At 36.8% G+C, this 16316-nt stretch overlaps 1 protein-coding gene across 3 annotated transcripts in view; it reads right to left on the bottom strand.

Moving 5' to 3' along the window:
• Window positions 1-16013, bottom strand: part of galr1b (galanin receptor 1b) — a 30526-nt gene extending 14513 nt beyond the window's left edge. Inside the window, exons 1-3 of one of the 3 annotated variants that reach the window (XM_060859461.1) lie at window positions 15864-16013; window positions 14920-15627; window positions 9778-9843 (exon numbers count right to left, since the gene is read on the bottom strand). In XM_060859461.1, the coding sequence (XP_060715444.1) occupies window positions 9778-9843; window positions 14920-15576 (723 nt within the window). In that variant the 5' untranslated portion in view covers window positions 15577-15627; window positions 15864-16013. The other 2 variants (XM_060859460.1, XM_060859462.1) reach the window with 2 other exon arrangements.
• Between the last annotated feature and the right edge of the window lie 303 nt (window positions 16014-16316).

Genomic DNA, 16316 nt, shown 5'->3' on the forward strand with positions numbered 1-16316 from the left:
ATTAACGATGTTTTCCGTGACATGCTGGACCGCTGGGTTATTGTCTACATTGACGACATTCTCGTTTACTCCGAGACGCTATCAGAACACATTCGACATGTGAGGGCCGTGCTGAAATGTTTGATCCAACACCGACTTTATGCTAAGGAAGTTTCATAAGACCTCAACATCGTACTTGGGTTACGTCATCTCCGCCGAGGGGGTCGCCATGGACGATTCAAAGCTTCAAGCGGTGGTCAACTGGCCTCAACCTCAAACCATCAAGGAATTGCAACGTTTCCTTGGGTTCGCGAACTTTTACCGCCGCTTCATCCGGGGGTTCAGCACTATAGCTGCACCTCTTACATCCATGACCAAAAAGGCACGGTCTTGTCTCACCTGGTCACCCGAGGCCATCAGGGCTTTCCAGCTACTGAAGGAGAGGTTCACCACGGCTCCCATTCTCCATCACACATTGATCACAAGTTGACGCCTCCAGTACCGGAATCGGGGCGGTTCTTTCTCAGCGTCAGGGTCCGGCTAATAAGATGTATCCGTGTGCGTACTTTTCACGAAAACTCTCGCCCACGGAGCGCAACTACAATGTGGGGAACCGTGAATTATTGGCCATGAAGACTGCATTCGAGGAGTGGCGGCACTGGCTAGAGGGCGCTCAACACCCGTTTACAGTCCTCACTGACCACAAAAATATGGAATATTTACGTTCCGCCAAACAAATGAACCCCCAAATTCAGGAATGAAACCATCATTCCTGAAACCCAGGTTGTCGCCCCTATTCAGTGGGACATTATGACAGAGATCTCACAAGCTAATGCTCTGTCTCCGCCTCCTGAGGACTGTCTGCCCACCAAGACATATGTGCCCGAAGACCTACGTTCCGCCCTCCTCGAACTGCTGCACACCTCGCCCAGCTCCAGTCATCCCGGTATTACCGCCACCATTCACCTTGCACAGAATAAGTTTTGGTGGTCCTCGCTAGCCGAAGATGCAAGGAACTTCGTCAAAAACTGTGCCGTCTGTAGTCGACTAAAACTTGACTAAGATACCTTGAGTTTTCTTTTGACTAAAACTAGACTAAAATGATGAGACTTTTAGTCGACTAAAACTTGACTAACAAAAAAAGATATGTGAATGACTAAATATGACTAAAACTAACTAGGACATTTGGCACAAGACTAAGACTAAGACTATATTAAAAATAGGTGACGAAATTAACACTAGTTTACACTTAACATGCCCTCTGTTATAGTCTCCAAATAATTTAGTTTAAGACTCATCTGTCCAAAGCACATTATTCCAGAAGTCTTGGCCTTGTCTCTGTGTTCTTTCACAAACTTCAGTCTTGCCCTCATTTTTTTTCATAGACAGTAAAGGTTTCCTCCTTGCACACCTCCAATGAAAATTAAAGTTGTTCAGTCTCTTTCAGATTGTAGATTTAGGCACTTTGACATCAATTGTAGCAAGAGTCCTGTGATGATATTTTAGGGTTTTTGGAGACTTCTTTAAGCATCTTGCAGTCTGCTCTTGGGGTGAATTTTCTTGGATGGCATTTCTGAATGAATAAATATGGACATTCCCGTACATTCCTGACATCAATACATTATTGTCGCGTTTTGTTGTAAGTTTTCTGTAAACTCTCTATTTTGTTCATCAATGATAAGCAACTAACATTAGTGAAGGGTGAAAACTGTGAGCTTGTAATGACTCATGCTTAAAGCTTTGTTCAGTTTAAAGTGCTTTTATTTTTCGTTCTTGTAGTTCACTTGTACTGATCACTTTAGACTAGTTCCTTGGGTCTTTATTTGGAGAGAATAAATACATACTTCTCTGTCCAATTGCCTTTACACATAGCATTTTTGCTGTCGATATTCTTTAATCCCAGTCCTGTCCTTAGATCGCTAAACAGACCAGAGAGTATAAAGAACATGAAAAAATTTAATTGTGGGTAGCTCAGTGTTTAAGGTGTCGGACTTTACTGATCGGAACGTCACGATTTCGAATCTGAGGGCCACTACGCTGCCACTCCTGGGCTCCTGAGTTGCTCAGCTGTACAAATGAAATAAATTTAATTTGCTCTGGATAGGTAAGGTGTCTTACAAATGCTGTAAATGTGAATTGTGATGAGAAAGATGAAATTCTGAAGTCTCTCCTCTTTCTGAGCTAATGTTTCTAATGCTGTAGTGCTTTGGTCTGCTGAGCTAAATTTATCTAAGTAACTCATGTAACTGCAATTTTAAAAACTTTGATCATGATTTTTTTTTCATCTGGTGCCACAGTATTTATCGAAATACCCTGTTTAGTCTGCTGAAATAAGAGGGAGACTCAGGTTAAAACCTCAAAAGTGTGACATAAATTAGAAAAACAGACAGTTTTTTTAGTAAGAATCCAGACACTCATTATCACCACAAGCTTAAAAATGGAATTTGTTCATGTTCAGCATTGAATGTCTTTGTTATGTTACACTCCAAAACCTTGGTTTATGGCTCATATGAAAGTAGACACTCAGGGCTTTTAGTATTAAAAATAAACGTTTCTGTTTTTAACTAGCATATATATGGCAATATACTGTATTCCTAGTAAGGTTTTAAAAACAATCCCCAAACAGCCCCAAGTGCTTGTTCATTAGCATCTAAAATTTGAAGGTGTTATCTTCAACTAAACACTAAAATTCTGTGCAAGGTTATCATCAGAGAGAAAAACACACATCTCACACTAAAAGCCAATTCCTAACTCAATTTAGAAAATAATTTATTTGTTTCTTCTGATTAAAAATGTAAAGTACTGGATCACTTGCTTTGATTGTCATTTTGTGACACCTATCTGCAATAAACAAGCTCAGGCCAAGGACTATTGAATATTGTCTGTTATATAAACTATATTAAACTATTGCATTATCATTGTCAGGACTCAGCCCGGACTTTTTGGCCATGTGCATTTGTTGTCGTTCCTCGTCACGTGTCTGCCCCGCCTTCGTCTGCTCCTCCCTGTCGTCACACCTGTTCCTTATTGTGTCTTCATTGTCTTTTATATTTAAGTGAGCCGCGGCAGCGCGGAATCATTAGTTACGTGTACCCCTCGTCATGTCTAGTCCCTGTTAAATGTCGTCATTGTATTGTTTCAGTTATCATCATTTTGTCCTTGTCTTCCTCATGTATTAAACCCCCTTCATTTGAAGCTATCCTGCGTACGGGTCTGCCTCCTTCCATCCTGGTTATGACAATCATACATTTGCAGCATTGGTGAGACACCCTTATCCAGAGCAACTTTCATTTTTATTTCATTTTATACAATGAAGCAATTGAGGGTTAAGGGCCTTGCTCAGGGGCCCAACAGTGGCAGCTTGGTAGACTTTGATCTCACAACTTTCTGACTGGTAAACCAACACCGCTACCAATAGGCTACCACATCCCCTTCACCCCCTTCATCCATTATACTCTACAGAACCACAACTTGACGGATTATTTCCTCATTTAGAAACTGAAAAATGTTTCTTCTGACATTACTCAAACATTATCTTGCTAATGCACCATTTATTATATCATCTGTCACTACTTGACCAGATTCTTCCTGTGTACAAGATTAAGTATGTGGTGTAAAATTTTAGTCAACTCAGTGACCTCTACTAAAAGCTTATGTATTTTAATGTCCTCCATTTTTTTAAATCATAAAAACAGGTGAAGACTTTTACTAATTAATTCAGGAACATTTTTAGTCACAATATTTTAGAGAGTGAAATGGCCTGCTCTTTGAAGTAGTGAACATTATGATAGGTCACTGAATAATTAACCTTTTGTTTTTCTCACAAGAAACTCACTATGACCAAAATATTTCATAGCAGTGAATTCTAATTTAAGTTAATGTGGTGACTTTTTTTATTTTATCCATTGGCTGTTCTAAACACAAACAAAATCTGAAGTCAGATGTAGGCGCTAGACTGCAGTCGATCATGTATCAAGGATAATATACTTGCTGCATCGACATGCTTTTTAGAGGAAAGGATGGTCATATCGACTTCAGCCTGCAAATCCATGCAGATCTGGTGACTGGAATGCTTTTTCTTATTATCTCTGTAAGTATCTCAACAATTCCTAATGTTCACAATTTTTTGGTGGATTAGTCAAAAATCAGAGGCCTGATAGAGCTGAGAAAAACTCAATGTGCTTTTTCAGACAATTGCACACACAAAGAGAAAAAGCCGAGAATGTGACAATGAGGGTATGAAGGTTCCTGTGAGTCTAATCAATACAGTTTAATTTCACCATTTCGTTTGTTAGACTAAACAAAAGAATCAGTGAAGTCAAACAGTATTGACAGAACCGTCTGGACAACCAGCACAATTACAAGAACACCAGTTTATCTCAGTGTCCCTGTAATTAACACACATTCTTTCTGTCTGTCTTTTACACCTTATCTGTATAGATTATTATTTTGGTCCAAAAGTTTTTTGACACTTTTGCCAAAGGTAACTGTTCTAAAAAAGCTGATCGTGTTACTAGTTTAGTATGCTAGGCTCTCTTCCAAATATTTAGATCTGGATTAGGAAACTATTTGCTATATTTGAACAGACAGCTTTTAGCTTTTAGCTTTTAACTTGCCAAACAACACAGGTGACTAAATATTGTTATAACCTGCCTGAATAATTGCATAAGAAACTGAGCCAAGTAGCTACTTGTTTCCTGGAAATTAGCAAAGGTATGCAGAGCTCAAAGCTGAACTTCAGTATCATTAGTGCTCAATGATTAAACTATTGTTGTTTTAACTATCAGATCTATGGTGTAATTTACACATTAGAATATAGCTTCAAATTCCTTTCAAGAATCCAGTCAGGTTAGCTTGTTGAAGCTTCCAGTACCTGTCAAGACTGCAGTGGAGTGACTGAACTGTGATAAAGAAATATATCAGCAATATGACAGTTATGAGTCCTGTCCCATTAAGCAAAAATCAAAACCGAAATATACAACTGAAGCAGCAATTGGCAGATTAACTAAATTAGCTAACAGGCTAATCTGCCTATGACCATGTCACTGTACAATCTTCAGGGGTGTAAACATAAAGCATATTACATTTCTCTTTTATTGGTAATAATTGTATTATTACACAGCAAATATTCTGGAGTTGGATAGAAACTTAGGTATGAGTTAGATTTTGGGCTTAGCTGGTGTCTGGGGTACTCTAAAGCAGAGTAATATTTTGGTGTTCATGCACTGAGCGTTGAGGAATATGATTTAACTCCCTCTGGTGTTGTTTGGTCTACATCTTTTCCACACCCAGCTGCATCTTATCTTGGACTATGTTGTGAGGAACATAAAAATTTTCAGAGAATACTGATCTTGTTTGCAAACAGTAACTTAGTGCTTAAGGTGCTGGATTACTAATTAGAAGATTCTCCATTTGATTCCCAGGTCCTCCAAGCTGCATCTCCTGGGCCCCTGAGCAACGCCCTTATCATAAATTGGTCAATTGTATCAATGTAAGGCTCTCTGGATGAGGGTGTCTATCAAAAGCCTTAAATGTATTTGTTAAATTTTTGGAGGTACATTTTTTCTCTGTATGTTAATAGAATTTTAACTCCACAGGAGTTTAGGTTTAACTCCAGAAAACCTCTGAAAAATCAACTCCAAGAAAAGAGTTAATTTAACTCACAGAGAGTTTTTATTACAAATGCCAGAATTTGCGTTGTATAATTGAGATTTAGACAATTTTAAAAACACTCAGGCACATCACACAGTTCTTACTCTTGGCTAGTTATTGATTTATTTGACACTACAAGGTGCAGTGTTTACTTTTCACACACTTTTTTTTGTTAGGTGGCAACTCTTTACAGTTTTTAATATCCTGAGGTGAACTGTTTTATTAGCGTTTATTAAATGCTAATAAAACATAATGACAGGTAAGAACCTCATAACTTTATGACTATAATGATTTACTATTTTGTCCTAGTAAGGTACATATAATAATTGTAATTATTCCAGACTTGGAAAAAACATTGTGTTATTGAAAAATGTTTATCATTTAAATTAATGTCCTAGAAGAAACACTTCATTTCTGTCATAACTATGACTAATCACTTGTTTTCTAAAACAGAGAGAATAAGAATGAATAATTGTTAATTAAAAAGACTTCAGACAATCAAAACAAACACATTTGTCAGAATTTTTGAATCTGTAGCTCAATAATGAAGTATTCATTCCTGCATCCTGTAACAGTCCAAAACAGATCACTATTTTTGTTTTTATTTAACTGCATACAATTAGCCAGAATAGTGTCAGTTAGCTACCGACGTGGACACAGTCAATAATTACACAAAGACTGAAGACTGAAGCAAAGCTCTTATGCACATGTAGTATTGTATGTAAAATGGATAAATATGTTGTATTATGTGTGTAAAATAATAGCATTAATGGGGTTTACTCAGAATAGATGTCAGAAGAGGCATTGTTCTTGTGCAAAAGCTCTTCTAAACACTTTGAAAACAACACAGGATAAGTAGACGGGTGATTGGGGTACTTAGAGCCAAAAATAATTATGAGCTTTCACAAAATGTATTTTAATTTCTTGTTTTATTGCTAAATCCCTAAATGCTGTGCATCTGGAAGAGATGAGCCACAGTCCATGTGTTCTGTCTGATAAACATGAAACGTTGTACGTTATCTGCTAGGGGCCTCAAACTTTCTGTGATATCTAGTAATACAGAAGTATGCCATAAATAAATTGATAATATTACTAAAAGGAATAAATAATAGGCTCAAACAACTTGAACAGTCATCATTATTCATACAATCATAATGAATCCATAATTTGCTTGTGAGTTTTTTCTAGATTTACATCAGTCGGTTCTGATGAAGAAAATGCAATTCAAATACACTGCTCTGGAAATACTTCAGCTTGACCTTGAAAATGAACACTTGAACTAAATTCAATTAAATTATATTAATTTTAGGAATTTTGTCGATTCACAATATATGTGAATAGATAGAAATCAGTCACGTAGATGATCTCTAAGATAACTTCTTTTATTTTCACACCATGACTATACTACAATTCAGACCCTCAAAGAATTATTGATGCTTTCCTTCAAAATGGTTCAACCATTATGACAAATTCTGTATGGAAAGCCAAAAGCTTTGCTTTGGAGTGAAATACCTGGAAAAAAAAATGAGGAGAGGGAATTTGATCACAGACTCATCAAAGATTCAATACTCAATATTCAAGCCATGAGCTTGACCAAGACAGAATACATGTAAACACTCTTACAGTACTTACACTTCTACTTTATTGGAAACCCTGTTCATTCTTCCAATTATCCAACCAGCTAATCGTGATGCAGCCATGCGATATACAAAATCAAGCAGTTAAGAAAGTGTCAGATGGGCTGGTTCTGGTTTGAGTATTTCAGAGTCTGCTGATATCCTGGGATTTTTACAATTTTCATGCACAGCAGTCTCTCACAGCTTGGTATAAAAACAGGGAGTAAATATCTTGTTGATGACCGATGGCCACAGACCAACAGCCAGACTGGTTTCAGCTGACAGAGAGGTAACTGAAAAAATGGCTAAAATCAGCAGTCTTTACAACAGTGCTGAGCAGAAAAGCATCTCAACACTTGTTCAACAGTTTTTCTACAGTGTATATATACTTAAAGTGAAGCACACTAGCTTGAACAAGCTATTATTTATAAAAAAAAAACAAAACACTAATATTCTGCACTCTTAGGATTACTTAAAATCGATCCAAACAGATATGCAAGCAGTGTATACTTTATACCAATGCTTTACAAATATTATGAGTCATCTTCATCAAAAATATTAGGCCCACACTTTTGTAGAAGTTTGTTCTGGCTATTGATTGGAACTTTTTTCCTTACTAATTTTATTCAAATGACCAGTTTTAATATACACATTTTACAGATGAATTATAATAATAAATATCATGTTGGTAATGTTGATTACATTTTCCACTGTACAGTAGTACTTAGAAATCATAAGAAATCATGCACACCTTGGCCCTGCTTCATAACCACTTTTCTTAACTGCATTTTAAAATTCTAGACAAGAGATTTCATTCACACTTATGCTTTTTTGATTTTACTCTGCAGCTGCTCCGGATCAACTAATAAACCCATCTACAGATCAATATACAGAACCTGAAGAAAACAGCTTCAAACCGATTAGTAGCTTAGTGTGATGACTGAAGAAAGCAGATTAGAATAGAATAGAAATATAACATATTAGTATAACATACTAAATGTATCTTTAATCAAACCAAAAACATTTCATAGATTTTGTCCAAATTTAAGGAATAGAACTAGTATATAAAGTATTTTCGTACCATGTAGACCTTCAGTATGTTCCTAAAATAACAGAAGTCTATTAATTTTCCCCCTGTTAAGTGTCTCTGTGTCTAAGCTCACTCTTCAGATAAGCTGTGGCTTTGAACAGTGACCCACTGTTTCCCAATTTCCTGTGTAGTGAATAATATAATTGTCACCTTTTGGACTTCAGACCATATTTTCCCTATAGGACAATACAATAAATTCACCTTTTAGATGTTCAGCAGTAGGCAAAGTAAAATGTTTTCATTTGCACAAACCCATTGCATTTTTTTGATTCTGCACACACAAATGTCATGGAAAAAAAAAACGTTCAGCACATAAAATTCAGCGATTGCTGTCAGAGAATGCAACCTTTGCTGCAATGATTCAAGGCCGGTGATGTGTTGCTATAGATACAGTCTGCTGTACTGCCATTACTGCTCTAAAAGCTAGCTTTCTCTCATACATTAGATGTCAATTTTACCTCATTATAATAATTATAGTCCACTCCAAATCAGGTGTTTCTGAGCGACAAGTAATATCTTGCATACATGTACCAGATATCTTACTCGCGCCAACTGTTAAAAGCATTTTTTAACCCCCCCAACTTCTTACGGTAAACAAGGTGATCTCACTGTGATTGCTAACAGACGCCACTCTTAAACATTTTCTATTTAAGCTCATTAGCTGTAGCACAGGCCTGAGGCCACAGATGGAAGTGTGTTAAATGGCCTCAGAGATCCATAGCCAAATTACAAATATAGCTGGGTTGCATTTAAAGCATCTGGTTTGAATGTGCTTTAGATGGAGAGGAGAAGATGGAGTGATCAAGTGAAACTGAAGTATACAGTGGTCTTAAGTACGTGAAGACTGTTAACATGCTGATTGCTGCTTCAACACGTCGTGGCCCCTTTTTGGTTTTCTGAAATGTATCCACTCTTGAAGAATATCATCTGGCACTATGTACATAATTTTAGGCCAGTTACACTAACAGCATGCATTAAATGAGTAAACCTGATAGATTTTTAAAATAGTAAAAGTGAATCAATTGGATTTCTTATGGCTAAAGTGGTGAACATTGAGTCAGATGAGTCCATGGTGAAATGCTTCCTTTCTAGCTTACATTGACATAGACTCTTATGCTGCAAAGCATATATTGGTGTATAAAATATATATATATATATATATATATATATATATATATATATATATATATATATATATATATACACACACACTGAACAGAGTTTTAGGTTGACCGACCGTATCCTAAGTCTGTAACCTAGTGCACCAGTGTTTATGAGACTTCAATGCTCTTTTTTACGTTGCTCTGGATGAGGGAGTCTGCCAAATGCTGTAAATCTAAATGTAAATATAAAACTGTTTACATTTATACTACAATATCTCTGGGTGAGCATGCAATGAGCAAAAACAAACAAGAACATACATTAAATGAAAATTCTTACCTTTCTCTTTGAGCGCTCCGATTTCTTGGACATATTCTTTATTTTTTTATGAAGGTGATACAACACCTAGAAAGATAAGAAATTCAGCACTGAATGATGAAAATGGATATTATTTACAGTCAATATATCAAGCAGAAAAAACAGACTTATCAGGCATTATGAAGCAGCAGTTTGTCAGAGATATAGTGTATATAGTATATAGTGTATATACAGTGTATTTATATTACAGTGTTGATAGAGGCTTGATTCTGGCTGGTTAATTAATGTTTTTTTAAATTAATTTTCTTTAATGAGTTTTAAAATGTTAATTACTACTGTTCAGCTATAAAGGAAAATATATTCATGCACACATTCCTAAAAGTTCTTGTTTCTATAGTAACAATGTGTATTGTAAGTGAGAGGTTAAAGTCCTCTTCTAGTAAATGCATTTTTGGAAGGAGTCTCCAGTGTTAGCTCTTTACAGTCAATGGTGTAACTTTTCAACACACAAAACTTTTCTTCTGCTTTCAGAGATCTAATATAAGGTTGGATCTGATTTGCTTCATGAATTCTACAGCAATAAATGTAACTATTAATTAATAAAAAAGAACATGTTCTTTATTCATTTCAGGATGTAGATCACTTCCAAATCCTGAATGTAGAAGTATACGGTGGTTTTAAGTGTGTGAAGACCGTTAACATGCTGTTTGCTGGTTCAACATGTTGTGGCCCATTTTCAGATTTCTGAAATTAATCCACTCTTGTAGAACATCATGTAGAGATCCGGCACTATGTACTTAATTGTAGGCCAATTACACTAATCCTAATGGATGTAGTAGGTTAGGGGATAAGGTGTTGGGCCACTGATCAGAAGCTTGTCAGTTTGAATCCCAGGTCCACCAAGGTGCCACTGCTGAGCCCTTGAACATGGCCCTTAACCCTCAGCTATATTAAAATGAAATAAAATGTAAGCTCCTCTGAATGAGGGTGTCTGGTAATGCTGAAAACTTTAAGATGTGCTGTTATTGGAAACTAATCGCCTAACATATCTTAATAATTCATTATTTTCCTATAACAGCACAACACTCTTTTTTGTTTTCTAACAACGCAATTATCACTGCATATTATTTTAGCCTGCAAGTAATAAAAAAACTCACCACTAGACATAAGTCAGTGATGTGTACTGGTTGTGTGTTGTAAAAATAGCATTTCACATGACAAACACCAAACACTGAAATTGCCAGAATGTTGTTGTACTCTTTAACTGCTTGCGATAAAGCTAAATGATCCTTGTATTTGATGTGTGTCTGAAGTTTAAAGGCCCTGGTAATGGATTTTTTTAATCCTCAAAGGGAGTCTATTACAACTAAATTAGGTTTTTTTCGTGTGTGCTCCTTTGAAAAACAACAACAACCACAAAATAAACTCCAGCATTTTTCTCCTGTCATATTTTCCATATTACACAAATTAAACTTTATTAAGAACATCGGTCCTCCTGCTCATTTGTCTGATTATCCAATCAGACAATTATGTTACAGCAGCATTAAATCATGCAGAAACAGGTCAAGAGCTACTGTTAATGTTCACATCAAACACCATTCCATCATTTTAACTATCAATTTGTTTAGAAACCGCTGATCTCTTGGGATTTTTAACCACAACGGTCACAAAATGGCAAAACAACAACAGCAACAACATCAACAACAAAAGTGCTCACTTTCAATCACGTCATTCAATAAGAGTAGTCAGAGGAGAATGATCAGACTTTTTGGAGCTAACAGAAAGCTATAATAACTTAAGTAACCACTCTTCACAACTGTGGTGAACAGATAAGCATCTCAGAAGGCAAACTACATCCATCCTCATTGTGGATGAGCTACAAAAGCAGAAGAGGACATCAGGTTCCACTGCTGTCAGATAAGATCAAGAATCTGAGGTTACTGAAGGCATGGGCTCATCAATATTAGATGAATGAACAGGTATGTTCCTATTATAGTGGCCACTGAGTGCATGTTTCAAAAATAAATGATTTTCTATGTCTAAACTACAAAAAAGGTGTCAAACAAAGTTGAAGTCAAAAGAGCAGGGCCATGTGTGTATTTCTATATTTTTAGGTTTGTATGTTGAAGTCCAATCTTTTTTTTTTTTTACTTCATATATTTTATATTTTACATTAAATACTTTATATATCACAAATACTCCATATTAAAACATAGTCATTTAAACTGTATTATTTACATTGTAACTGTAGAGATGTATTTTCTTTTTCCCTTCCCTTAGCATCTACTGTACAGTAACATGAGGGATATATAAAGTAGTAATTTCACATGATATATGTCATCAGAATATATCCTTACTCCTTTAACTCTAATTCTCTGTTCATATTTTCCTTGAGGATTCAGAGACCTAAATGTTGTATGTATAACATTAAAAACAAGAAAAAAACTTTTTTTCAGTACTGAATTATTGCAGAACATCTTTTGCATGAAGAGAGCCATAAGCACGCAAAGACAGTGTAGCAAAGACAGTGGCTCAATAACAAATGAATTTTTCATACGTATATCAAATAATTGTCTAAAAGGGAATAGATTATTCTTTTTCTCTCTCTCTTTCTCTCTCTCTTTCTCTCTCTCTCACTCTATCATTTTCATTTCATTTGGTACAAAACGCGGCAGCACGTCTTCTCTCCAATACCTCCAAACGCTCACACATCACCCCTGTCCTCCACTCGCTTCACTGGCTTCCGGTGCGGTTTAGGGTGGAGTATAAGGTCCTTCTCTTTGTGTTCAAGGCCATCAATGGTCTGGCCCCGGCCTACCTCACAGAATTAATAAAGGTCTACCAACCAGCCAGATCTCTCCGCTCCTCTGGGCATACCTCTCTGGTCACTCCCAAATACAAATATGAGAAGTTTGGAGGCCGGTCATTTGCCATCAAGGGACCAAAGCTGTGGAACACACTTCCGGCACACTTACGATCCATCACTGTGCTGAGTGTTTTTAAATCGCAGTTGAAAACTCATTTATTCATACAAGCTTTTAACACGTAGACCCTGTTTCAACTGCTTTTTTATGTTCATTGTGTTCTTATTGATTTTATTTTTTATTGTTGTTTTACTGGAAAGCACCTTGTGCTCCTTTTGCCTGCTGTAAGGTGCTCTATAAATAAAATTTGATTGATTGATTTCATTGCTTTAATTTAAAATTAAATTTTTATGCATTGCCCTACATACTTTCATTCATTAAAATGAAAAGAAAGTATAAAGCTTTTCTCCTCTTACAAATAAATAAATAAAAGTATGAAGTATGAGTGAGTCATTTTTATTATCTTAATAAAGGCACCATTTATTTTTTAATACCGACGCTGTTGCAGATTTTTAATCCATGACTTCTATATTAGTGAGTCTGTATTTATATAAGTTTGTTTTCTGTTTATTAAATAAATGATTAAATGGTACTGAAAATGTTTGTCAGTATAGAAAGCAACATATTATGTAACAGATTTCTTTTCAGATGAAAAACATAATGATATAATGAAGGCTGAAGTGCAACAGTTTGTCTCCAAGATCCTCAGCGTATGAGCCAATATTCTTATAAAACTACACAAATTGCCCCTTAGACTTAATAAGATTTAATTTTTTTAACAAAGCAAAGGGTTGTCACAGTTAGTACAGATAGCTTTCACAGCTTACTGCTCTCTATAATTTTCTGAAAACGTAGAAACATTTAATTTCATTATTTTTAAGGCTTTATTAATTTTAATTAATTAATTTTAAAGCAATTCATTTGTGCAGCAATGTTTATTCTTGGAAAATTATGACGGTTTTTTGTGGTTGATTCCAAAAAGGCATCAGTGGCTTGTACCCAAACATGCCTTCATGAATAACTATATTTCACTTCAGATAATGTACCATAAGCTTATTCAGAGCACAACAAGTGTCACAACTGTCCCTGACCGCATAAGGACAACTGAATGAAATAGACAGTTTGCATTTACATAGTTATTACAAAAAATATTGGCTTTGTATGTTGATATTAAATCCTGGACATGTCAAAGAAATATTAAAACATTAAGTAGCAAATTCTTGTATTTTTTTGCAAAATCTTATATTTTTGTATCCCTGCATACATGATTAGGTTAACATCAAATCATATGAATACATATGAGGTTTCTTGTACAGTTGTCTCTAGGACGTAATTCTACAAACGTGATGTCCTGTCTTAAACCCTGATATGTAATCTAAACAGTGGGACTGTTTTGCTGAAAAGCCCACCTCCTGAGTGCAACCAGTATAAGGTGCAATAACAGCAAGTGCTCTGCTGTATATTCAGGCGTTTGACAGTGTGGAGGAGGAATTTCTCTCCTCAGATCCTGAGCAGGTTAATTACCGCGTAATTACTTTTTTTAATACATCGTAAAGTCTCAGTGAAAAAAAACCTGGTTGTCTTTATTCAACAAGACGTCTCTCAGACTCAGGCTCAGCGTCATGATGTTTGACACATATGATCAGATACAAAGATCTTGTCAGACTTAGATGTGGCTGCGCTTTCTGTGCGTAACGCGCGCAATTTGGCAAAACAGGATTTCCCGACTTGACACTCAAATAAAAAAACTGTACTTTTGTTGTGGCTAAAACCAAGAGTAGCTACATATTTAGAAACTTTGTATTTTACACGATTAAAATAAATTCGCGTATATCATCTAGCCTTAGGGATTACAGTTACAGATTTACTCTAAAAGATAATTAAAGGTACACGACTTTAGGAAAAGGTTACTTTATTATCACAAAAAAGTGTCTTAATACTCTTGGAGCTACAGCCCGGTACAGTTATTTCTGAGAATGTACAGTGCTCGTCACGACTCAAATCTAAACTCGTAAGAGATATTCGTGTTCAAAAATATCGAGTGAAACCCTTTTAGTTAAAATCCATGAGGTTGTTAGTAAGCTGTAGTCTCTCCATTCTGATAACATTATGGCTGGGAGAATTAACCTACTGCTGAGATAAATTCAATCCCAATCACATCCTTCCAATCTAATTATTCAGTAGGACGTAAATATCAGAGCCAGGTGTGCAGGATAATGATTGCGCTCCAATTTTGAGGTTATGTAATAAAGTTATCTGAACTACCGACAGTGTGCTTCATACTAATGTGGTAACTTACCTTGGTGTAGCAACATGTGATCAAAAGCAGCGGTAACAGATACCCAATGACCAGAATGGTCACTTTGTACGTGCGTCTGGCCACAGGCTCGGGCCAAATCTCCCAGCAGAATGAGCTGTTCGGGGCTTCCGGGTGATTAGTCAGAATCTGATGCTGCGCCACTGGCACAGCGAAGACGAACGACAGAGCCCAGATAACACACACCCCGGCGAGCGCGTTCCTGCGGTTCCGTATGCACGGAGACTTCTTAGAAAGCACCACGGCCACGTACCTGTCCACGGACATAGCGACGAGCGTGAAGATGCTCACCAGCATGCTCAGCGTGAAGACGTAGTGCACGAACTTGCACAGGAAGGCGCCGAAAACCCACTCGGGGAGCGAGTAAATGGTGGCTTGGAAAGGCACGCAGAAGAGGAGGAAAGAAAGGTCCGCTATGCTGAGGTTTAGGATGAAAATGTTAGTGGTGCTTCTAGAGCGCCTCGACTTGATCCTCCCGATGACCACCATCACCAAAGTGTTCCCGACAATCCCTAAGAAAAAGATGCATCCGAATATAACCGGGACGATCACCACCTCCGGACTGAGAGGCTCGTTGTCCGTGTGGTTCGCGTCCAGCTGATCCTCAGACCACAGCGTTTCGTTCCTGAATAAAACCATGCTCCCTGGCGTAGTTTATTCCACTTGAAAGAACACAGGTCGGATTATGTCCTTAACCAAGTGAAAATAAAAATTATCAAAATACTTGCATTTTCCTTTTCTTGTAAACTATCCCAATGTTGGAGATCTAGCAGAAGGAAAGCCGATCCACGTCTAATGCGCGTGCTAAAGACAGACTAAGGTGCACTAGATAATGTGTATTATGTTTCAGTAAGCATGGCATATCTGTGCGTGTGTGTGTGTGCTGCTGCTGAAGTGTGTTCTGTATGCGTAAAATTTAGCCGTACCTGTCTCCAAAACGCACAGAGTCATCGAGGAGCGCAAAAGTGGTTAGGGGCTTTCCTGCTCTTCTCTCACGTCACGTGGAATTATCTAATGACATACATTTTAGTCCTGTTATTTAGATAAATGACAAATCCTGTAGTTCAGCCTTTTTATTTATTTATTGTTTTTACAAGCTTATGTTGACCTTTGACAGCGTCAGACGCCTTCAGGTCCATAAAACGAAGGAGGAGCTCTAAGCTTTTCTTGGATTGTCCTACTGGGGACAAAGTACAAACTAAAGATGTAAACAACTCTGTCAGACACAGAGTAAGCTCATGTCATGAACATTTCAGACACACGGATCCAAGACATGGACAATTTCATTTCATAAGATTTCTTTACTACTTTAACCCCAATCCTCTGTTCAGATTTGCCTTGAGGCTCCAGAGACCTAAATGTTGAATGTATAACATGAA

Source organism: Tachysurus vachellii, chromosome 23 (assembly GCF_030014155.1).
Source record: "Tachysurus vachellii isolate PV-2020 chromosome 23, HZAU_Pvac_v1, whole genome shotgun sequence".
Taxonomy (NCBI): domain Eukaryota; kingdom Metazoa; phylum Chordata; class Actinopteri; order Siluriformes; family Bagridae; genus Tachysurus; species Tachysurus vachellii.